The 24,163-nt window shown below is 51.5% G+C and overlaps 1 protein-coding gene across 3 annotated transcripts in view; it reads right to left on the reverse strand.

Annotated features, from left to right (window-relative positions):
- The window catches only part of ITGB4 (integrin, beta 4), a 31,185-nt gene that overhangs the window by 5,365 nt on the left and 1,657 nt on the right, over nucleotides 1-24,163 (reverse strand). For all 3 annotated transcript variants that reach the window (XM_006869574.1, XM_006869573.1, XM_006869572.1), the window contains exons 2-29: nucleotides 23,811-23,893; nucleotides 23,524-23,625; nucleotides 23,205-23,409; nucleotides 22,410-22,506; nucleotides 22,048-22,219; nucleotides 20,305-20,568; nucleotides 18,599-18,688; nucleotides 18,173-18,295; nucleotides 17,564-17,728; nucleotides 17,347-17,423; nucleotides 16,469-16,671; nucleotides 14,359-14,462; nucleotides 14,101-14,199; nucleotides 13,808-13,937; nucleotides 13,049-13,174; nucleotides 12,847-12,953; nucleotides 12,072-12,105; nucleotides 11,713-11,904; nucleotides 11,446-11,549; nucleotides 11,069-11,127; nucleotides 10,885-10,908; nucleotides 9,754-9,902; nucleotides 9,494-9,673; nucleotides 8,467-8,615; nucleotides 4,344-4,548; nucleotides 2,663-2,826; nucleotides 2,176-2,356; nucleotides 1,928-2,065 (exon numbers count right to left, since the gene is read on the reverse strand). In XM_006869574.1, coding sequence (XP_006869636.1) covers nucleotides 1,928-2,065; nucleotides 2,176-2,356; nucleotides 2,663-2,826; nucleotides 4,344-4,548; nucleotides 8,467-8,615; nucleotides 9,494-9,673; nucleotides 9,754-9,902; nucleotides 10,885-10,908; nucleotides 11,069-11,127; nucleotides 11,446-11,549; nucleotides 11,713-11,904; nucleotides 12,072-12,105; nucleotides 12,847-12,953; nucleotides 13,049-13,174; nucleotides 13,808-13,937; nucleotides 14,101-14,199; nucleotides 14,359-14,462; nucleotides 16,469-16,671; nucleotides 17,347-17,423; nucleotides 17,564-17,728; nucleotides 18,173-18,295; nucleotides 18,599-18,688; nucleotides 20,305-20,568; nucleotides 22,048-22,219; nucleotides 22,410-22,506; nucleotides 23,205-23,409; nucleotides 23,524-23,625; nucleotides 23,811-23,893 — 3,726 coding nt within the window. The remainder of the gene's footprint in view (nucleotides 1-1,927; nucleotides 2,066-2,175; nucleotides 2,357-2,662; nucleotides 2,827-4,343; nucleotides 4,549-8,466; nucleotides 8,616-9,493; nucleotides 9,674-9,753; nucleotides 9,903-10,884; nucleotides 10,909-11,068; nucleotides 11,128-11,445; nucleotides 11,550-11,712; nucleotides 11,905-12,071; nucleotides 12,106-12,846; nucleotides 12,954-13,048; nucleotides 13,175-13,807; nucleotides 13,938-14,100; nucleotides 14,200-14,358; nucleotides 14,463-16,468; nucleotides 16,672-17,346; nucleotides 17,424-17,563; nucleotides 17,729-18,172; nucleotides 18,296-18,598; nucleotides 18,689-20,304; nucleotides 20,569-22,047; nucleotides 22,220-22,409; nucleotides 22,507-23,204; nucleotides 23,410-23,523; nucleotides 23,626-23,810; nucleotides 23,894-24,163) is intronic.

The raw sequence follows: 24,163 nt of genomic DNA on the forward strand, positions 1-24,163 counted from the left end.
ACCCGCACATCTGCCCTTGGATTACTTTGTCCTCGTGAGCAAGGAGGGGAAAAAAACCCTCTGCCGCTGAGACGATTCTCACGTCGACCCTACAGGATCTGAGTGGGGTTTTGTAGGATTTCCAAAACTGCAAATCTTATGGGCGCAGACAGTCTCGTCTTTTTCTTGAAAAGAGGCTGGTGGATTTGAACCACAACCTTGCAGTTAGCGGCCCAATGCTTAAACCAGTGCAACACCAGTGTTCCTTTGGAGTGGGCTCAGGTGGCTGACATGTAAGATGAACCGAGGTTTGTGAGGGCTAAGGATTCAGGAGAAGCTGGAGGGTTGCTTGGTGGGACAGGAAGACCAGTAGCTGTCGTCACATCAGCTGAGGACAGGCTAGGGATGTCAGCCTGGCTTCCCCAGGGTCTTACACTGGGAAGGGTGGGTCCACAGCTGCCAGAAAACAGATGGGGAGACACCCTCCCACCCCCATGGTTGCTCAGAGTTAACAAAATCCAGCTGGGCTGCTGAATGCAATACTTCTGGGGGACAGAGAAGAGAGACCAGAAAACATCCTGGGTTTCAAAAGGGTCCGAAGGAAGGTTTTGGAATATGGCAACTGGTAGAATTGATGTCCATCCCAAGAATGCCCTGTGCTCAAAAAGTTGCTTGCTGGCAAGAGGGAGGTTGGCAGAGGAAAAATGAAGGTAGCGGAAGAGGGATGCAAGAGTTGAAGTGAATAGAGGTAAATGTTGTTAATTGATGGTATGTGGAGGGGATTACAGTCTTTGTAATGAAACCAATGGGGGAAAAAAAAAGCCTTTGTTGATGGAGGTCTTTTAGGTTGGAGAGGGCATTCTCTCAGCTCCGGTTGTTGTTATGTGCCGTGGAGTTGGTTCCAACTCATAGCAACCCTGTATAGGGTTTCTGAGGCTGTGAATCTTTACAGGAGCAGAAAGCCTCATCTTTCTCCCATGGAACGGCTGGTAGTTTCAAACTGCTGACCTTGTGGTTCGCAGCCTGATTCATAACCACTATGCTACCAGAGCTCCATCAAGACTATGTGGAAGTGAAGAAATTCATCCTCACAGAGTCCTAGAAAGTCTGATTCCACCACAACTTCTCAAAACAACTGTTCTGTAGGGTGGTGAGCTCCCCATCACTGAGACTAACCAAGCAAAGGTGAGGCTGGGAAAAGGCAGTCCCTGTCACAGGTGAGAGGTGGGACCAACTTCCTTCTACCATTTTCCTTTCTGGACAATTAGCAGGAGTTGGCCCCCGGGGCTTCCTTCCAGAGCTGGGAAAAAGGAACCAGTCTGCTAGATGTTCATGTTGCAAGAGAACCAGTTTATCTGAAATTTATGGTGAGCCGTGTTTTTCTTTGCTAAATCTGGCAACTGTACATTGGCCCTAAAGGAACCATGTGAAACGAGTCCCTCTGTTAATCGGTATGGGGAGGTACAACTTGCTCTGTGGCCCCACTCATAATGACCCTGTATAGGGTTTCCAAGGAGCAGCTGGTGGATTTGAACTGCTGACCTTGCACTTCAGTGTTTATCCTATAGCGCCATGCCAGGACTCCACCGTGTGACTCTAGGTGGGTATATATAGTCTGTACCTCAAGGGGAGAGTCCTGGTGTGGCGCTGTGGGTTAATGCGCCAAACTGCAAAGCTGTTTGAATTGCAAAGTTGGCGGTTCAAGCTCACCAGCTGCCCCTCGGAAACCCTATACAGGGTCACTATGGGTTGGAACAATTCGACGGTACTTATCAACAACAACCTCAAGGGGGCCGTGGCCCAAATATGACTTGAACCCACTGATGCCTCGGGCTACCAAAGTAGGTCCCTGGGGGCCCTGACTGAACTCAGGGTCTCCCTTTGGCTCCTTATCCCTTCCTTTTCCATGTCTGTTGTCCCAAGGGCAGGAGAGGGGCCCGGTCCTTACGGTTGTCCTCATTGACAGGGCCGTAGCAGACTTCATAGGCTGTAATCTCGCCGTTGGTCTCTGCGGGCTCGGCCCAGCTCAGTTGGGTCACCGTAGAAGAGACGACGTTGAAGGCCAGGCGCCCTGGCTCACTGGGTACTGAGTGGAAGTGGGGGGAAGAGAGCTGTCAGTGGTGGTGAGGCCCAAGGTCGGGGGACCGGGAAGTGTCCTAGCTCCAGGGTGGCTGGTCTGGATGTGCTGAGTCTCACCTTCCTGGTGTGTGCGGCAGGTCACCACGGAGCTGTAGGGGCTGTCACCTTGTGGCCCGTAGGCACACACCTTCATCTCGTAATCGCAGTATGGGTACAGGTTGGTGAGCTCCACCGAGGGCACCCTGCTGTCCAGCACCTGGGCTTCGGCCTCAGAATCACCCTGGATCCAGTATTTTACCTGCTCCCAGAAGGGATGATTGTGGGGTCTGGGGTCCAGAGTCACCCCTCCTGCCCTTGGAGTCCTGCCCATAACACAGGGTGTTAGGTGACTTGCCATATTCACATGACATGGCTCTGGCCCAGTGGGGTCAGTGAGATTCCTTAGGCATGGGAGAGGGGAGCAAATGTCTGAAAAGCCAGATGGGGCTCCCTGTTCACCATGTCCACACAATTATGCCCTCTCCTCACCCAGGGGGTCCTCAGGCTGTCTACCCCCTCGGTCCAGATTACCCCCCCATTCAACCCACCATCACGCCTACCTTACCTTGTACCCCATTGGCTTGCCAGGAGGGGGCAGCCAGTTGAAGTGGATCTTCCGGGAACCAGCGGCTTTGGCATTGGGGTTCTGTGGGGCAGCTGGGTCACCGCGGGGGGGTGGGGCTGATGACAGGGTCTGGCCGGTCAAGTTCATGCCCAGGTCCATTTTGTCTGTAATGGGTCAAATTGGGGCTGGCCAGCCAATTCACACATCCTTTGACAGTGGAGACAGGAGCCTGTCCCCACCACCAGGGGGCGGCAGAGACTCATTTAAACTCTTGTTAAGTGCCAGCGAGTCCGACCCATAGAGACCCTGTACAGGGTTTCCAAGGCTGTAAATCTTGATGGGAGTAAAAAGCCTCATCTTTCTCCCACGAAATGGCTGGTAGTTTCGAACTGCTGACCTTAAGATTCGTAGCCCGATTCGTAACCACTACGCTACCGGAGCTCCTAGGGGGCTTTTTTTTCACCAGGGAAACAATTGAAACCTGCTCCCAACTGCTCACAGTATCCTTCCTCTTCCAGCATCCTTCTCCTCCCAGCTTTCCATCAAGGCTTCCTCCCAGAGAGGAGCTCGCGGACGCCACTATATGGAAGTCTGGAATAGATGCGGACTAATTGTTATACCTCTACTGGGAGGCCCCATATTTTAGTTGGAACTGAAACTGAAGTCAGAATTCCTTGGGTGGAATAATGGTTAAGTGCTGGATTCTAGCTGGAAGGTGCCCTGGTAGCATAGTGGATTAACAGCTGGGCTGCTAACCTCAAGGTCACTAGTTCAAATCTACCAGTCACTTTGCAGGAGGAAGAGGAAGCTTTCTACTTCTGTAAGAATTTACTGCATTAAATGAGATGATATACGATAGAATGAATGTAAAATTAATGTCCTCCCATGTAAACTATCACATAATTCACAATAAAACGTTTAAGAAAACAAAAAAAAAGAATTTACTGCATCAGAAACCTTGTACAGAGTCGCTATGAGTTGGAACTGACTCAGTGGCAAACCACTACCACCACCACTAGCTGGAAAGTGGGTGGTGCCTTGGAACACAAGCCTGAGGATCTGTTTCTGAAAGTCATAGCCTTGAAAACCCTTTGGAGCACACAGGGGCTCATCATGAATGGGAACTGACTTGGTTGTAACTAACAAGGAGGCTAAAGTCAAAGGGATAAGACCTGCTGGTGATATTCAAACCCCCAGCAGCAGGTCATGTGTGCCACAACAGCAGGATCTCAACCTTTAGCTGCCAGATAAAATACAGGACATCTTGTGGAATGTGAGCTTCAGACCAACAATGAACACTTTTTTAGTGTAAGCCTGTCCTAAATACTTCTTCGGATGTACTTACAAAAGAAGAGCGTCCATTATTGATCTGAAATTCACATTTCGATGAGTGCATGAGGGAGCCTTGGTAGCGTAGTGGTTTATGAGCTGAACTGCTAACTGAAAGGTCAGTAGTTCAATTTTACCATTTGCTCCATGGGAGGAAGATGAGACTTTCTGCTCCCTTAAAGATTTACACCTCAGAAACCCTACACAGAGTCGCTATGAGTCGGAACATACTCAGTAGCAACTAACCAACCAAATTTTCTGTATGAGTATTTTGATTTACTAAATCGGGAAGCTCCACTTGATGCTTCCAGCTCTCCCTTCCCCTCTTCAACTGGCTCCAGATTCTGCCCACCTTGATCCCCGATGATGATGGTGGTGGATTGGGGCTGGCCCAGTCGGGCCCCGAACTTGGGGTTGCTGAGGTGAACGTGGAAGCGGCGGCTTTGGCGGCCCCACAGGAGGGAGTCCACCTCCTGTAGCTCCAAAAGCTTCACCTGCAGCTCCTTCCATGTTTCCTCATCATGGAACAATAACTCGCCCTCCACGGGGACATAGTCCTGGGAACGGGAAAGGATTGGCATCAGTCCAGGGCTGGTGTGTCCAGGAACTCAGAAATTAGAGTCCTCTGCGGGACACGCTAAGTCGTGACCATACAGACCATCCCAAGTAGATGGCACTTCAGATTCCAGCATACACAGACTCACACCATCATGAAATGGCTCGTATTATTATATAGCATCTCCTGTGCATCCATAGGTCTCTGACTGGTGCAGCTGGTTCAAACCCACCCAGTGGTACCACAGAAGAAAGACCTAACTATCTATTTCTGTAAAGTCGCAAAAAACCTTCCGGAATTCAGTTCTACTCTGTTACACGTGGCAACAGGTTACAGGTGTGTCAAGCACTTTACAAATATTAGCTCACTTGATCCTCACAACAGTGAGGGGTTGATGGGTTTTACATCCCCATTTTACTGGTATGGAAACTGAGGCATGGAAAGGTTAAGAAGTTTGCCCTCAACTAATGATCTATTCTGTAAACCTTCACTCAAGTCACAATAAAAAGTTAAAAAAATAAAATAAAATAAGAAGCTTCCCAAGTTCATTCATATAGTTTTGGTGGAGCCAGGATTTGAACCGAGGCTTAGAATTGTTGTTTAGTGCCATCGAGTCAGCTCTGACTCATAGCGACTCTGTATAGGGTTTCCAAGGAGCAATCTGGAGGGTTTGGGTTGCTGACCTTGTGGTTCGCGGTCCAGTGCTGATCCTACAGCGCCACACCACGAGTCCAAGGGTTAGAGAGAGAGACACACAAATGAACCAGCAGGTAGAGTTCCGGACACAGGCAGGCACTTAGCCCTTTGTGAGTCCCTGGGGGCTGGGATTTGCAGTGCCCACCCACTCCTTGAAAACCCTATACAGGGTCTCTGAGCCAGAACCAACTCAATGGCACTTAACAACAACCCAAGGAGGGAAAAACTGTCCCCATACTGACTCTGAGTCTGGGATTCCACCTGGCTCCAGGCCCTGGGATCCACCTGGCCCCAGGCCCTGTCTGCTGGCTGCTACCATCGGCTCCAACTTTCTTTTTCCAATACTTCAGAGAAGAGCTTCTTTGAGCTTCTGAGGATGAATGTGGGAGTATAGTGTGTGCATATGTGTGTAATGTAAATCAAAGGTCAGCAATCATGAAAAAAAAAAAAAAAAAAAAATCACTCTTATATGTGACCACTAGGTGGCGTTTCACATGAACACATTTCAATTCCAGGGCAGGGCAGGGAAGACAAACTCAAAAGCTAGGAACCCAAGAAAGTTCAATTGATGATGTAGGAAATATCAGAGAATTGTTTTACAAGACCACAGGCCTGGATGCTTCCAAAAAATGTTCCTGTCATGAAAAACAAAACTGTGAACTTTTTTAGATTAAAGCAGACAAAAGACCCATAGCAACAAAATACAACTCTGGGGAGGGTCTCTGAGTAGGGGGAGCTATAAAGGGCATTAATTACTGGAACATCTGGATATGGACTGGCACTGTGGGATAAAGCACTGGACTACAAGTTCTGTTTGAGCCATAAGGTAGGCGGTTCAAACTCACCAGCTGCTTCTTGGAAATCCTATACAGGGTTACTGTGAGTTGAAACTAACTCAATGGCACTTAACAACAACAACAAAGTATAATCAGGGTGTCCAGGATAAACATTGGACTGCTAACCTCAAGGTCTGTGGTTCAAACCCCCAAGCGCTCCTTGGAAACCCTGCGCAGTTTCTCTATGAATCAGAAACAACATGACAACACTCAACAACAGTATCAAGTTTCTTAACTTGGGAAACTGTGTCGTAGGCATGCAGAAGGATGCCGTTGTTCTTAGGGAGTACAGCGGAAGTGTTGAGGAGTTCTGTGTCATGTTTGTAACTTCCTCTGAAACACCTCAGCAAGCAAACAAAAAACAACCAACTTCTGTATATATAGATAAATAAATCTGGATATGGATGCATCTGGTGTGGCGTTGTGGGATAATACACTGGACTGCAAGGTCTGTTTGAACCTCAAGGTTGGTGGTTCAAATTCACGAGCCTCTCCTTGGAAGACCTATACAGGGTCGCTATGAGTCAGAACCGACTTGAAGGCACTTAACAACAACAACAACAACTTACATCTGGAGGTATTCTATTGCTCTCTAACTATGTCTCTGGATCTAAAAGGAGCCTTGGTAGTGCGATGGTGAAACACTCAGCTGCTAACAGAAAGGCTGGCTGTTCGAACCTTCCCAGAGACTTCATGGGAGAAAGATCTGGGGACCCAATCCTGTAACTGTCACAGTTTAGAAAACCCTACAGAGGAGCTCTGGTAGCATAGTGCTTACGAATCAGGCTGCTAACCTCAAGGTTGGCAGTTGGAAACTACCAGCTGTTCTGCGGGAGAAAGATGAGGCTTTCTGCTCCCGTAAAGATTTGCAGTCTCGGAAACCCTGTTCAGGCTCACTATGAGTTGGAACCGACTCCACGGCACATAACAACAACATATCCAAATCTCTCTCTCTCTAGATAAGGCAAACATTAACAATATGTAAGGCAGAAATGTCATTGTTGCTAAGTGCCATAGAGTCTGTTCCAACTCATAGCGACCTGCATAAGATTTCCAAGGAGCAGCTGGTGGGTATGAAGCACCAACCTTGTGGCTAGCAGTCCAGTGCTTATACTACAGCGCCACACGGGGACTCTAAGGGTAAAATAGGTGCTTATTTTTTCAGTAGTCTTTCAAATTTTCTGTAGGTTTAAAGGTGTGTTTTTTTTCCAAAATAAAATAGCAGGATAGAGCCAGCTGTTGTTGTTGTTAAGTGCTATACAGTCGGTTCCGACTCACAGCGACCCCTGTACAGGGTTTCCAAGGCTGTAAATCTTTACAGCAGCAGAAAGCCTCATCTTTCTCCCGCGGAACAGCTGGTAGTTTCCAACTGCTGACCTTGCGGTTCGCAGCCCGATTCATAACCACTACGCTGCCAGAGCTCCTGTATGACATTTATGAACATATAAATATATCCTGGGAATTTTATTGGGCACACTGGAGTAGTAATGAGGAATGTTGGGGAGCACGTTGCCTGAAGGATCAGCTACCACAGTGCTGAGGTTCACCAAGTAGGCCTGTGGGCTCAGCAAAGCTGGTGTTTCTTATTTGAAATAATTTTTTACATGAATTTAAAATGTTTTTAGATGTTGGTAATCAATTCAATGGGTCCTTGAGTGGCACAAGTGGTTATGTGCTTGACTACTAGCCAAAAGGTTGGCAGGTTCAAACCCATCCGAGGCCTGGTGATCTGTTTCCTAGAGGTCCCAGCTTTGTAAATCAGACAGAGCACAGTTTGCTTCTGACGCACAGAGGTCTCTAAACTAAGAAAGGCACTGTCTTTTAAACAGAATTAACTTATCTTAAAACATATTTGAGGTCTTATTTTGTAATATTTAAAAAATGAGAAACCAGTTTAAAACGGCTGAAAACTGAGGGGGTTTATCAGGAATTGACATCGACTCGAAGCGGCTAACAACAGTAATACATTCAAAATGAACTACCACCACCACCACCACGCCAAACCTGTCTGCCAGCTGGAGTTGGCTATCCCCTGAGCTGGAGTCTAGTGAGGAAGGGGACTGGGCACACCCCCCACCTCTCTCCGCTGCCCTTGAAGGGCTGTTTCTGCTGGGCAGAGCCCACTGGGCAGACAGTAAAGGACCTTGGGGTGTCGGGCCTGGACCAACTGGAGAGTTCATTTCCCTCAGAAGGTTCTGGCTGCCCTGGTGATCCTGGGCTGAGAGAGAGGACACAGGAATGTTCTAGCCTGTGTCCTGGCAGGGAGGGGCCCTGGCCCTCGCCTCACCCAAGGAGATGGAAGCAGGTGGGCATGTCTGAGAGGCTAGCTCAGGGACTCTGGTAGGTACCATGTCCTGCCATCTTAGGAACCCTATGGGGACTCTTACCCGGTGGCCTTGTGCTGTGTTGTCCTGTGTGCGGTAGGAGACCTGGGACTTGCCACTGTCCATGACACGCCGGACAATGGGAATTCGGGCCACCTGCTCTCTGCGGCTGATGAGGTACTCAGGCTTCTCAAAGGACACCACGGCTCTGGCTGCAAGGAGCTCACTGGTCAGGCTGGCTGGGCCTCAGCCCTTCACCCAGCCCAGCCCAGCCTCCAGGAGGCTATGTGTCCCCCTCCCCAAACAGCACGTCTGTCTGGGAAGGGTAGAGAAATCGTTCAGAAAAAGTCAAGGGGGCTAGGACACAGGGTCCAACAGAGGACACCCTGGAAGGGTCAGTCAAAGAAAGGAGGCTGAGCAGGACCAAGTGTGTGGGTCTCTGGGGGCAGGTATGGCATGGGCCCTTGATACAGGAAAGACAAAGTTGAAGCCAATAGTACAAGGGCTGGACTGACCCCCTCCTCAATCTGAGTCTCTAATTCTTCATTTGCCCACGAGGAGTGTGGATAAAATGAGCCCCCGTCCCCTTTCCTGCTCTAACATCCTAGCCTCCTAGGGGACCTGTGTGAGCCCCTAAATTCAGAAAGGCCACAAGGGAGAGGGGAACAGAGCGAGAGGAGATAGTAGGCATTCCCACTTCCTGCCTGTTCAAAGAGACTTACAGCCACCGACTCCACATAGGAGCCTCATACCCGCTTCATAGATGGAGAAACCGAGGCTCACTTTATGTTAAGTGACTTGCCCCAGGTTAAATGGCTGGGTCCCACTTCCACTGAGATATCAAGAGAAGCAAGGTGGTCCAGGAGACCCTGGGTAATGCAAATAGTTAACATGGCTGGCTGCTAACTGTGAGGTTGGAGGTTCAAGTTCACCCAGAAGTGTCTTGAAAGAAAAGCCTGGCCATCTAGTTGTGAAATAGCAGACACTGGAGACCCTGTGGAGCACAGTTCTACTCTGGCACACGTGGGGTCACCCATAGAAGTCAAGTGGATGGTCACTGGTACTGTTGGAGGTGCCCCTAAGAGCCGACCTTGCTCCTTGATGATGGTGATGTGGACCAAGCGGCGGCCAAGGGTGGCAGTGCCCGAGGGCACATCGATGGCCTCCACCAGCAGCTGCTTCTCGTCTTCATCCTCAGGCCGAATGAAGAGGGGCACGCGTACATCCACCAGCTCCACGCCCTCCTGAAACTCCACCATGCCCCGGGCATCTGGGTAGGGAGTCAGGGCAGTCAGACATGGGCCAGGGATTCACACAAGGGGTGGGGTTCAAGGACGCAGTGCCACCTACCTTGGTCTGCAGTAAGGGTATAGTAGCCCGGAGCCACCTTGAGCTCATGGAAGGCTCCCTGCTCCACCTGCTTCTCTGTCAGGCTCAGTAAAGCCTGCTTGGCTGAGCGGGGGGCCATCAGCACTGTGTCCACGATTGTGTGGTCCTGCCTAGGGTAGGGAGTCAGGAGTGGGAGGTGTCAGGCTGGCCTCGCCCTGCCATCAGGGGACCAGAGGCAGGGCAGTAAAAGCACAGGATCGTCAGACTAAACGGCCTCGTCACCATCTACCTGCAGCCTTGGACATGCCACACACCTCCCTGAAGCTCAGCATCCTCTTCTGGGAAATGAGCTGCCCCTCCCACTCACTAAGGGACCAGTGATGTGAGGAGTAGAGGAACTAAGAGTGGGACAGGGTAGCAAAAATGCTCAGGGCATGGATGCTGTAGACAGACTGCCTGGGTTCAAATCCTGGTTCTACTTCCCGATAGCTAGATAACCATGGGCAAGTTACTCAACCTTTCTGGGCCTCAGTTTCCTCATCTGTAAAATGGGGGCAGCAATGGTAACCTCACAAGGCTGAGAAAGGGTTGGGTAAGACAGCACACACACAAAGCTCTTAGAACACGGCCCCAATGTTAGTCGAAATGATTGTTATTGATGGTGACGTGCTCAGTGAGAATAAGCTGTATTCTGATTCCACTGTTCTATCCTCGCTGCATTGACCACAGCACTCAGGTAGGGACCCGGGAAAGAGCCGGTGACCTGGGTGCATCTCCTTAGTAACATGTCTGGTACCCAGATGTGTCTTCAGGGCCAGACTCTCAGGATCTGGAGGAAGGACGGGGTTGGGCATTGGACTAAGCCTGGTGTCAGTAGGGGGGCAAGGACGGTGTCTGTCTGGTTGCCTGGGGTTTGACCTATCTTAGGACAGGCTCCACACTCCTGTTTGTGGAGTGAATGAAGAAAGTTCTAAGTCATGACAGACACATTCAGTCCCCACTCCCTATGGGATGGAGATGGGACAGAGAGGGCTGGGATGGAGACAGAGGAAGCTGAGAGAGGAAGCAGATGTGACTGGGGCTGGGCAGAGAGCAGCTGGGGCAGGTGGCTGGAGTTGGGACCTGCCTGCCTCCCATGTGTCTTCTACTCACTTTTTCCCCGCGTTGGGCTGTTGCCTGTTGGGGGGTGGAAAGGGAACATGGAGTCAGAGGAGCCTAAGCACAGGTGAGAGGTAGGAGGACATGGGGTGGACACAGGGTCTGCCTGGGAGCTTAACCTCCTGAAGACAGCTGTATATATAGGCAGTACCCCCACCCCCACCTGCCCTGGACTCACCGGAATGTCGTTTGCTGGAGCTTGTGGGCACCTGTGATCTGTCTGTACACTTCATTCAGCTGCAGGTTAGGGGGCTCCATGAGTCTGGGAGCAAGGGACAAGCGGCCCCATGGCCATCCCTCCACCCTGGACCATCAAGAGCTAGGGGGGGCTCTCTACCAAGAGCCACCCAACCTCTCAGGGTGGGCTAGGTATATATCCAGGGGCCTGTCATGACATCCCGCCCCCATGCCCACTGGACACAGTCACAGATCCCATATGGATTGTGGGCCCCTGGTCAAGGAGGTCCCTTTTTCCCAATGGGAAAAATTGAGGCACCTCTCCTACTGCTTCCTGCCCCCCTGCCTGCCGCCCCCCAGGCCCAGGGAAGTGCTTACATTTTCCTCCACCTCCTGGCGCAGCTGGCTGCATTCCCGGGTGTCAGGCTTCAGCAGGTTCTCGGTACAAAGGCGGGCAAGACGCAGGGACAGCCCATAGGGCACTGGGGACAGCCGATAGGGGGTATCATCAGTGGGCACCACTGAACCCCCTCAGGAAGCACACTAGGACTGGGGATCTCGTGCCTGCCCCTAACACCCAAAGCAAACGAACAGAGCAATCTTGGGCCCCCACTGTCAGGGGCTGCGGGGCCAGCCCGCCCTCACCCAGTTCTGCAGGGTTGGTGCTGGCCGAGCGGGTGGCAAAGCCGGGGCGCTGTACATTGTTGGTGATCTTCCAGCGGACGGTGTCCCGCCCCTTGAGGTTGTTATTACGCAGCATGGGGGTATCCAGGTGGTCAGAGGCCATCAAGTTCTCCCGTAGCATGTAGTGGTCTTCCTTGAAGCCCACTGTGGGGCCTGCGGGACAGCATGCTCAACCCTGGGCCCCTAGACCCACCTGACACAGCCCATCCGGAGGGATGCCACTCCAGACTCAGCCCCCACATCATCTCAACACCGGCTGGGGGACACTGAGAGGTCAGAAACACACACACACACACATACCCCTAGGGCCAGGCTCATACCTTGTTTGCAGCAGGGGAGAAGAGCCAGGCAGGCCTAGGAGACAAGAGAGGTGAGGGTGGGACAGGCTGTGAAGTCCAGATGTCCCACCCCAGGGAAGCCCCTCTGCTGTTCCACTCCCTCCCACAGGGACCACGGTGTCTTCCCCAAACACCTGGAGAGGTGAGGACCTGTTGGGGGGGCACCCTAGGAGGTGAAGACTGGGACCCTGGGGGATGGGGACCCTAGGCGGGGATTTGGGGGTGGTATCCTGGAGGTGGGACCTCAGGGTGGAGACTCTGGGGATGGGGACTTTGGGGGTGGAACCCTAAGGGGTGGGATGCTGGTTGTGGGACATGGGGTGGAGATTCTGTGGGTGGGGCCCTAGGGGGTGAAGACCTGGTGGGAGAAGGATGTTGGGGATGAGACCTGGGGGTGGGGACCCTGGGATGTGACCTGGGGGTGTGACCTGGGAGTGGGACCTTGGGGTGGGACCTGAGGTGGGACCTAGGGGTGTGACCTGGGGGGGTGGGATCTGGGTGGTGTGACCTGGGGATGGTACTTGGGTGGGACCTATGGGTGGGACCTGGGGATGGTACTTGGGTGGGACCTATGGGTGGGACCTGGGGTGGGAATTAGGGGTATGACCTGGGGGTGGGATCTGGGTGGTGGGACCTGGGTGTGACCTGGGGGTTTGATCTGGGGGTGTGACCTGGGGATGATACTTGGGTGGGACCTGTGGGTGGGGCCTGGGGTGGGACCTCGGGGTGTGATCTGGGGGTGGTACTGGGGTCTCACCTTGCAGCAGGCACAGTACTTCCAGCAAAGCAGCAGCAGCAGCGCCAAGAGCAGCAGGAGGAAGATGAGCAGGGGGATGAGCCACCAGAAGGAGCCAGGAGGGCAGTCTGGGAGGAAGAAGCAGGAGAAGGAAGGTGGTGCCTGCCCCCCAGGTCTGACAGTGCCCCCCCCCACCCCTGGCTCTGGCAGCCTGCTGGCTCACCCTTCTTCCTGTGCACCAGCACGGTGCTGTTGGGCCCGGGCGCACCGCCGTCATCCTCTACTGCATAGCTGTAGTTACAGTCATCGTCCTCATCCCGGAAGGAGCAGTACTCCACCACTTCCTCCGCTGCACCCACAGACGGTCAGTCGGCACCCAGCCCACCCTCCTTGTACAGCACCCCTGGGCCCGGTGAGGTGTCCCCAACACTGAGGCTCCCAGGCAAACTGTTCCCTCCCCCAACACAGGGGGGTGTAAAGGGGTCCACCCTGGGGCTGGGGCTCAAGGTTTGAATCCACGTGCATCAAAGCCTGCAAATCTGTCTCCTACTTCCCACCCTGGGCCTCTCTCAGGACTGGGCACCTGGGAAGTCTTTTGTCACCTGGAACAGAGGAAGCTGTGGATCCAGTCTGACTATGGTGCCCTACCTGGCCCATGTGCCCCTGCTCAAGCCAGGTGGCTCCCGCCCAGACCCCTCTGTCTTGTATGGCCCCTGGCTGTTGTTGTTGTTATGTGCCGTGGAGTTGGTTCCAACTCATAGCAACCCTGTACAGGGTTTCCGAGGCTGTAAATCTTTACGGGAGCAGAAAGCCTCGTCTTTCTCCCACGGAACAGCTGGTAATTTTGAACTGCTGACTTTGCAGTTCGCAACCCAATTTTGTAACCACTACGCTACCAGAACGTCTTCCTGGCCAGACTATGGGACCTCAATTCCGACAGTGAGCCTCCTGCCCCTTGTGTAGGGACACCCCTGCCCCACACCTTTCTTCAGCTCGTCCACCATCTTGACTTTGAAGCTGCATTGCTCACACGTGCGCCCCTTTTTCTCCCCCGTGCCCCAGGCCTGGCACTGAACACAGGAACGCAGGTCCTCACAGAGACCCAGGCGGATCTGCGGGAGTGGGGAGGGGGCAGATAAGCACTGACCCAGGGATGCCATGTCTGGCCCCCACCAGCCTCCCGCCCCCCACTGGCTCCTACAGCACCAGACGCCACCCCCTTGTGTCCAGCGTTCCCAGGTTGCCATTCCCACCCCCATGAACTCCCAGCCTCACCGCCGAATAGTTGATCTCACAGGTGGTGTCTGTGTAGAGAGACTGCTGGTTACAGTGACAGCGTCCACACTCACAGTGACCACGTCCGTTACAGATGCCCTGGGGTAAGGAGAGGTACTAGTGAGCCAGGTGTGTCCCCCATCACCCTGCTTTCTCCTCTTCCTTCCCATCTCTCCAGCTGGCATCCTTTGGAGAGGATGGCCCTGACTGGACACCAGCTCAGCTGCCCCATCCTGCTTGTCCCAGTGCCAGGCATACCCCATTGCTGTCGATGCAGGTAGCATTGCTAAGGGGACAGTCACAGCTTGGGCCTGTCCAGCCCGGCTCGCACACACACTGGCCCATGGTGCAGTGACCTCGGTCTGTAGAGTGGAGGGAAGAGAGAGGAGAACTACATTTGCACCTGCAATCCCAGGCTGCCCACCTACCAGTGAATAGCTGTGAGAACAGGACCTTAGAGCCACTTGGCCTCCTTCTCCTGGAATCTCCTTCTCCATCTCCCCCACCAGCCCACCTCCTACCTCCACTGTGAGACACCCAAACAAATCCAATCATGAGGCTCTGTTTAAAAACCTCTAATGGGTCTTGACCAATGCAATAAGGTAAGAAAAAGAAATAAAAGGAAGAAATAAAATTGTCATTTGCAAGTATCAAGTCCTCCCAATATTACAGAAGAATCTACAGGTAAATTTTTAGATTTGATAAGTGAGTTTAGCAAGGTGACTGGATATAAGGTTACATACAAATAGTTAGAAAATGAAATTGAAACTTTCAATGACTCCCTTTTGCCCAAAGCATACAATCTAACAGAGTAACAATGTTGCAATGGTTAAGAGCTTGGCTGCTATCCAAAGGGTGGGTACTTTAACCTTTCCAGTGGCTCTTTGGAAGAAAGACTTGGAAAGACTACAGTCTAGAAAACTCTATGGGGGCAGTTCTACTTTATCACATGGGATCCTTATGAGTCAAAATTGATTTGATGGCATCTGGTAGCGTGGTGGTTACAAATTGGGCTGCTAACCTCAGGGTCAGCAGTTCGAAACTACCAGCTGTTCTGTGGAGACAGATCAGATGAGGCTTTCTGCTCCCATATTTACAACCTCAGAAACCCTGTACAGGGTTGTTATGAGTCGGAACTGACTCCACGGCACTTAACAACAACACCTGAACTAGAATAAGGGTCAACTAGTTATGGCCTGTCATGGGGCAAAGATAAGGCTTTCTGTTCCTATAAAGATTTACAGCCTTGGAAACCCTATCTATACAAGTTCGCTATGAGTCGCAACCAACTCCACAGCATATGAACACCACCACCACCAGCCGCTCTGGCCTGTGGGTCAAATCCAGTGAGTCACCTGTCTTTGTAAATCGCGTTTGATTAGAACACAGCCACGCTCATTGCTTACGTATTGCTTATGGATGCAGAATTGAATACTTGTGAGAAAGGCTCTAAGGCTCACAAAGCTATGTTGTTATTATTATTAAGTGCTGTCCAGTTGGTTCTGACTCACAGTGACCCTGTGTAGTGTTTCTGAGGAGTGACTGGTGAATTTGAACCACCGACCTTGCAGTTAAAACAAACCTTGAGGTCAAGTGCTTATCCTACAGTGCCACACCAGGATTCTTACAAAGCTATAGATCTTTACTTTCTGACCTCTTGAGAAATGTTTGGACTGGACTAGACCTGGGCCAGTGTGAACTAGAACCAGCCACTCCCACTCTGGCCTGGCCTCCATCTGTAACAACTGCCCACTTTTCTCTGCATGGCAGGTGCTGGATTCTTCCTTTCAGTTCTCTGAGCACTTCTCTGAGTTAAGAAATGGCAGATAAAAGCAGGAGTGGAAGAAAGTGTAGAAAAATAGACACCCAACCCTCCAGTGCGAAGCATACAGTGGCAACTTAATATATACTTATGAGTCGGGATTCACTGAAGTATTTGACTAATTGATTCTCATGCCTCCATTCTATCACCCAATCCATCCATATGACAATGGACACGGATTCTGTGTCCCCTGCCCAGCTCTGTAGCTCCTGGCTGGACTATGTGCCCACCACCCAAACCCAACACTGAGTCAGGCCCTGTGCAGATAGATACACAGAAAATATAACTCCAGTCCTGCTGCTAGAAGTGCAGAGAAAAGACCATCATGCACTTCACCCACCAACCATTGAGGTTCAGCTGAGTGGTGACGACCCTAAAGAGGGGAAGGGACGGGCATGGATAAGAGCTGTCAGAGAGGACCCAGGGAAGCAGGCAGGGACCTAGGGCATCAAATTTGTAGATGAGAAAAGTGAGGTTCAGGGCTTGGATTGCCCAACCTGGTGCAGAAGGGAGATGGATATAGCAGGGTGGGGGTGGCTTCCTCACCATTGCAGAGGAAGCCAGCGGAGCGGGGACACTGGAAGTTGTCATACTCGCAGAAGCGACCCACATAGCGGCCATCCCCGTAGCATACACAGCGCCCACACTGGCACTCGCCGCGACCTGAGCAAGGTTTGTCCTCGCCCTCTCGCAGGCAGGGCTGCGTGTCACTCAGTGAGCCTGTGGAGCAGTTGCAGGTCTTGCCGCTCCTTGGGGGTGGGGTAGAAAGAAAGGCTGGGCTTTCATGATCCCATTTCACAGACAGGGAAACTGAGACTCAGAGAGGACAGCGGCAGACAGCAGTGACGGAGCCTCAAATCTCAGTCTCCTGTTAGGTCTGCCCCTCAAGTGTCCCTTCTTCACTTCTCCTCTCCCTTGAGGTACTACATACATACAGCCTTGTTCAGTGCCTGGAAGCTTTCAAAGCCCTTTGTTGACGTTGGGTACCAACGAGTCCATTCTGACTCTTAGGGACCCTGTACGACAGGGTAGAATCGCCCCATACAGTTTTCTAGACTATAGTCTTTATGGGAACAGGTGGCCAGCTCTTCCGCCCACAAAGTGGCTACATGGGTTTGAATGCTTAGCTGTTGTACCACCAGGGTTCCCTAGAAGCTCTTCCATTCACTTGACTCTCTTTCTGATGAAGTAATAGAGGCTCATGGCTCAGAATATAAAAGGTACTAAAGGTATGGAGTGAATAGTAAGTCTCCCTACCCTCCAGCCCCATCTCCAACCCTGATGGCTACCACTTGCTCCCCTGTGAGTCTTTGCAGAGATCCTCTCTATATCTGTGCATTTCACTGGGTGTCCCCTCCCCAGAGCCCCCCACCAGTCTGGCAGCGTCAGCCCCTTTTGGATCAGCTGGAACCCCTCCAACTCACCAGCCCTCATTGCACACACAGTGCCCGCACATGAAGTCCCCATTGAAGTTACAGAGCGAAGATCGGATCTCTTTTTGCTGGAACAAGACAGTTGGGGGTGGGGCGTGTGAGGGAGAGGGTATGGGACGCATGAAAGGGAACATGGAAGGGCCATGTGACCACAGGGTGTTAGCTCGTCCTGCCCATCCGCCCACCCTCCAATGGGACTGTACTGTACCAGCTCGCAGGAGCACACGTCACAGATGACGCCCACGTCTATCTTGAGACCATCAGAGAAGGAAGGCTTCAGGTGGATGTTCCCCTCCTGGTCCTCTCTCGGTAGTTGGCACACATGTGTCCCATCCACCTCCTCAATAGCCCGCAACTGCACGTTGTATGTGCCCTGTAGAGATACTATTGTCAGGAAAGGCAAGTCCGGCCCTCAGGTTCTGAGACTGTGTGGAACCTCAACACGAGGCTCTCTACCCATCCTTTTTTGGGCTGAATACCTGTTCTATCCAGTCACAGTTCTCCTAACAGCAGTGACAAAGAAGGTGACATTTTACATTGTTATATTATACCTCATTTCCTTTAACTCTGTTACATTGTCTCATTTATTCATTTTAGTAACCTCTGAGGTCAGGGCTCCTCTAACCCCACTGTACTGACAAGGCTAAGGATAAAGTGAGGAATGCATGCCAAGCTCATATGAGGGATTGGAACTCAGGCCTGTTGATTCCAGAGACCACATGCTTGACGCTGTTTGGGAAAACCCCACCCCTCATGAACACAGTACCAGTCCTGCCTGCTCACTGTCCCCCGCCCCGCCCTCCCCCCAGAGGCGTACCACTTCCCCACGCCGGATGTGGAAGGACCCAGTCTTCGTTTTTTGGAATATCTTGGAGGTAACCTCTGTCCGCAGCCCTCGGGGGCTGTCCAGGGCCCGGATGTCCAGGTTGGAGCGAATGCGCTAAAGGAGGGCAGATGGTCAGTGGTCTTGGGCGGGAGCCTGGGCTTCCCCACTATGGCCTGGCCTGGCAGCCCCTCATTCCCACTTGCATAGAGAATTAGGGTGATGTCAAAGGGGTCATGGTTGCAGAAGCTTTTGGGAGTCTGGGGCCAGGCCCAGCTTGGCTCCTCAACCCCCAGGAACCTCCAGAGACCCTTCATCACTGGCATAAAACAGAACTGCTTTCTCAGGGATGGCCTGCCCCTGAGACAGCCCTTAGCCACTCCGCCGCTCAGTCCCGCCTCACAAGGACTCAGCCCTCACGTTGAAGGCCTCCTCCAGCAGTTCCACGATGTTGGATGAGTCCTCCTGCAGCACCCCCAGCGAGGACACGGGAAAGTATGAATGCAGCTTCTGTGGAGAGGAAGGCCAGGCCTGACTCAGACGTGCACAGGCATCACCTCATTGAAGTCACTTACGTGACCCAGAGTTGTCCTCATTTTGCAGATGGGAAATTTAGGACTGGAACCTGCCTGGGTCCTGCTCATCTAGCTCCCACTGGCTTGGGAGCTAGGCTCCGTCCGGGACAGGCATATGACCTCCCTCCCACCAGGGCCCACTCTCAGGAAAACACAAAAGCTTTCTTTGTAGACTGTCTCCCCCAAGAATACGTGTTGCAAATCCTAATCCCAAATCCTGGTGTGGTGCTGTAGAATAAGCACTGGACTGAAAGGTCAGTTTGAAGCACAAGGTCAGTGGTTCAAACCCACTAGCCACTCCTTGGAAATCCTGTTCAGGGTCGCTATGGAAGCGACTTGACAGCACTTACCAACAAACACATTGTTGTTATGGACTCCTCATGTGGCACTGTAGGATAAGCACTGGACTGAAAGGTTGGTTTGAACTGAAAGGTCGACGGTTCAAATCCACCAGCTGCTCCTCAAAAAACCTACAAGGGTTGCTATAGCAACAGTAGCACAACAGAATAAAGCCCTGCCCAGTCCTGCTCCACTCTCACAATTGTTACATTTGAGTCCATTGTTGCTGTTACCCTATATTGTTATATTGTTAATTGTCACATTGTTGCCTTCACCCTGTATTTGTTAAGTGCAGTGGAAGTTGGTTTCAACTCATAGTGACCCTGTATAGGGTTTCCGAGGAGCAGCTGTTGGGATTAAACTGTAGACCTTGTGGTTCGCAGTCTAGTTTCACTCTATGTAAATGGATATAATTCCATCTGGGAATGCGTTTTCTTTGCAACTTTAATAAAGCCAAATCAGTGCAGGATGTGTTTAAAGCCAATCACTTTTGAGATGTAAAAAGGGACCATTTAAGTACAGAGAGTGGTGGTGGTTATGTGCTGTGGAGTCGGTTCTGACTCATAGTGACCCCTATACAAGGTTTCCAAGGCTGGAAATCTTTACAGAAGCAGAAAGGGTCATCATTCTCCCGCAGAACAGCTGGTACCTTCAAGCTGCTGACCTTGAAGTTAGTAGTCTAATTCGTAACCACTGCGCTACCAGAACTTCTTAGGTACAGAGAAGGAAGCACAAATAGAGAAAGACACACTTCACATGCAAACGGTCAAGGAATAGAGAAACAGAAGCTGAAAAAAACGGTTATTTTTAAATACCCTTGAGTCATTCTGACTTATAGCGACCCTGTGTAGGGTTCAGCCAGTGGGCTTGACTCGCCGACCTGTGGTTAGCAGTCAAGTGCTTATCCTACCAGAACTCCTACTATGTTGTTGTTGTTAAATGCTGTCAAGTCAGTCCCGATTCATAGTTACCCTGGATAGGGTTTCCGAGGAGCAGCTGGTGAGTTTGAACCGCTGACTTTGCGCTTCAAACCAACCTCTTGAGGACTAATGCTAGGAGACAGAATGCCTTCCAGTAGGGCCCTAACCCTGAATTTGGACTTGCAGCCTCCTAACTGTGAATGAGTACATGTCTGTATCTTTGTTACAGCAGGGAGGGAGGAGGGAGGGCAGGACGGATTTCTGAGCAGCTCCCTAGGCCCCGCCTCCCTACCTCATAGTAGCTGTAAGAGTAGTTGGTGACAGCAAAGATGGGGATGATGTTGTGCTTGGCGAGCAGGCGGACCAGGGTGGGCACCGATGGGTAGTCCTGTGTCCTGTACTGGGTGTAGGTGCCCGTGGCATCCAAGTGGCATTCCTCATCATTGCGTCTCATGATGCCCGCCAACACGTTGGCACCATCAGCTTCATAGTGGAAAGCAGATTCCGTGGAGAACACCAACAGATGGGTGCTGTCTGGGCGCCAGCCAATGTCCTTCTGGAGAGTGCAAGGAGGAATACAAAGGACATTCATCACAATGTTATGGGGGCTTGGTCGGGCCAATGGGTAAACACTAGGCCGCCAACATAAATGATGACATCAGAAGGATGATGATGGAAACCAGAGACTAGCCAATGAGCCAATGAAGGGGATGAGAAAAGAATGCAGGGTCTGTGGGTACAGAGGGTCCCACAGAAGATCTGAACCAGGTTCATTCGATTCTCACTCAAGCTCGGAGCTAGTAGGCAGGAAGATTTTCACTGCATAGGAAAATGTACACAATACAATGTTAAATGAAAAAAGGCTTGCTAAATTAAGTATAGAGGTGTGTACCCTCTTCGCACTTGGTTAGGTTCCAAAGACCAGGTCATGATGCAAAAATTATGTAAAAATGGAGATGATGATGTCATATCACAAAGTGGAGGGTGACAACATCATTCTATAACTGTCAAATGACATCATTCCCTAAGAGTCAAATGACATCATTCCATAACAGTCAAATGATATCATTCCATAACGGTCAAATGACATCATTTCATAATGGTCAAATGACATCATTCCATATCTGTCAAATGATATAATTCCACAAACGTCAAATGACATCATTCCACAAACGTCAAATGACATCATTCCACAACCGTCAAATGACATCATTCCATAACTGCTAAATTACAACATTACATAATTGCCAAATCACACCATTCCGTAACTGCCAAGCCACTGGGAATTATGGCTCAGCTACATTGACACGTCACTGTTATAACCTGCTTTACTCTTGCCTCACGCTTTGGCACTCGTTACTGCCAGACATACATCATCAATACGCCAGAGAGTTGGATAAGAGATCTTCTACTATTGTTGTAAATGCAAAATGTTGTATAATGAGATAAGCGAGGACCGATTTGTTAGGAAAACGTATGTGGTGCCTTTGGAAACAATGGATTACGAGAGCAAATGCTCATGCCGGTGTTCAGTGGGGAAAAAGGAAGTTTCAGAAGTGAGAGTACACTGATTCTCACTATACTGACATGAGGAGAAGAAAATAAAATTGACAGTTTAATGGTGGTGGGACGATGAGCAACTTCTGTTCTTTGTTTTCGAAGTTGTCTGCAATATGGTTGCACTGGTTTCAAAATGGAAAAAAAAAAAGCACACTTAAAAAGAAGTGCTTTCTTCAGCTGGCCAGCACAGTTGAAGACTGGGTGACTTCTAGGTCTTGGGAGACTGGTATTAGGAACAGGAATGGCAGGACAGCTGGCCTCAGGACACAGAAGACACAGGAACCTCAAAGTCCTTGTATGCCTTGCTGGCTAATGTTACTGCTCAGACTGGAAACCTTGGCTCCCAGCACATCTACACCAGGATTAGAATTGAGAGCCACCCAGAGGGTCTGAGTTTGTCCTGGGTGCCCCCTTGGGAGGCCCTGAGCCTGGCATCAGGGCAGGCTAGCAGCAGCTCAGGGCGCTGGGCACTCACCGTGCATACAGCTGTCTGCAGGATGGCATCAAAGCCCCCTTCTGGAGCATCCAGGTTGCCCGAGATGCGTTCTCCCTGCAGTTTACTCCGAAACTCCTCCACATCTTCAGTCAGGCTGATGACGTTCTTGAAGGAGAAGGGGGCATCACTGTTGGGCCAGGGTTCCTTGAGCCTGGGTGGAGGGGGGAAGGGAGCGAGAGCACATTAGTAGGGAAAAGACTCCAAGACCCCAGTGCCTGTTGCCGTACCTTCTCCCTCTCTGGCCAGTGCCCCTTTGACTAATTTCAGGGAGCTGGTGAATGAGGAGGTGGGAGCCACACAGTCGGGACCCCTGCCCACCTGGGGCCTACTGTGTCACTTACTTCTCAGGCCTCATGTCTGTCTGGGGGACGCTGACTTTGTCCACAAACTTGCCAAATCCAATCGTGTAGTCACTGGTGAGCTGACTCAGGACCTGGGCTGGACATTCACAGGAAAAAGGGGGCAACTGACCCAATAGCACCACCCCAGTAGCCATTCCAAGTCTGTTCCAAGTCATGGCTACCCCACGTGGTTCAGAGTAGAGCTGTGCCCTGTAGAGTTTTAAGTGACTGATTTTTGAGAAGCAGATTGCCAGACCTTTCTTCTGGGTTACTTCTAGGTGGACTTGAACCACCAACCTTGTGCTTAGCAATTGAATGATTAACTGCTTGTGCACCTCAGAAATACTGTGCCCCAATATTCACCACCACCCCTGAAATAAAAACCAAAGACCCAGGGCAGGCTTGGGAAAGAGGAAGAAGTGAACAATAGTTTACTGCCAACATTCTACAGGCGGGCCCTCAGTTCATGTTCTCAAGAACATTTTTCCCTTTTTACAGGTGAGAGAAATGGGACTTGGGGGACCCAGAGTCATGCAGATAGCATGCTGGGAGTCTAGGAAGCTGAGCCCAGGTCTGTCGAGTTGAGATTTCATGAAGGTGGTCCCTCCTTGTTGAGTCCTGAGGACTCTGAAGCCCACCACCCTGGGCCTTCCCTGATGTCTGCAGAGGGCAGGCAGGTCTGGCCAGGACTCTACCCTGAAGAAATAGTCTTCCTGTCTTTCCTGGTGGTGCGGGTGCAGCCTCCCAGGCAGACTGCTGAGTGAGGTCCCCGTCTTCCACACCTGCCCAGCATACCCAGGTTCCGCCCCATCTGCTTGAGATTGGCCAGATCGTCAGACATGGAGTTGGAGAAGTCCATGAGGATGTAAAGGTCCACAGGGCTCTCCAGGGGCTCAAATACTTCCAACTGGAATTGCTGCTCCTCGCCTGGCCGCAGCCGCAGCCGCAGCCCTTGTGGGGAGACCTGGCTGCGGCGCAGGGTGGTGTCAATGTGGGTCTCCTGTGAACAGGGGCGGGGGAGCAGCTGGCCTCATGAGGGGCCTCTCATCCCAGCCAAGGGACAAAACCTTGGGTTTGGAGAGTCCATCCCCCCATCAATGCTCGGGCAGGGCACCTCTGTGATCTCAAAGCTACTCTGCATGACCATCATGTTCTCTTGTGGGCAGCCTGCGGCCAGCAGCTCCGCCTGGGTGTTGCATCGCCGCTCCTTGAACATCTGGTGGGAAGAAGACTGGGTCAGCAGGAAGCAGCCCCTGGCTGTCCTAACCTCTGTGTTTTCTTTCCAATGGAATGTTTTGGACTCTTGCCTGTTCTCCCACGCCCACCTGGGCCAAGCCTGGGCTGAGGGTGTGGCAAGTGTAAACTGGGGCAGACTTGGGGATGAGTAGGTGGTCCCCTCACCTCATCAGTACAATAGGCGCAGTCCTTGTCCACACGGATGCACTCGGTACAGGTCTTCACCTGGGCCTTCTTGCAGCGGTTTGCTGGGGGCAGAGACGGCACACACATTGGGATGGCTCTGAGCAATGGCCATGTCCTTCCTATGTACCCCCCGCTCATGAAAGGTGGGATTCTCTCCCCATTCTACAGAGGAAGACACAGAGCAGAGCTAGATCTCATACACGTGACCTTCTGCTCAAGTCTAGAGGGGAAAATGGGGGACTGGGACAGATATGCTGGCTCATTTGCCTCCTGGAACCCTGGTTGACCCTCGTGTGATAACTCTTCAGCTCTTTGAAAGTTTCCACCACCTT

Source organism: Chrysochloris asiatica, unplaced genomic scaffold, assembly GCF_000296735.1.
Source record: "Chrysochloris asiatica unplaced genomic scaffold, ChrAsi1.0 scaffold00132, whole genome shotgun sequence".
NCBI classification, from domain to species: domain Eukaryota; kingdom Metazoa; phylum Chordata; class Mammalia; order Afrosoricida; family Chrysochloridae; genus Chrysochloris; species Chrysochloris asiatica.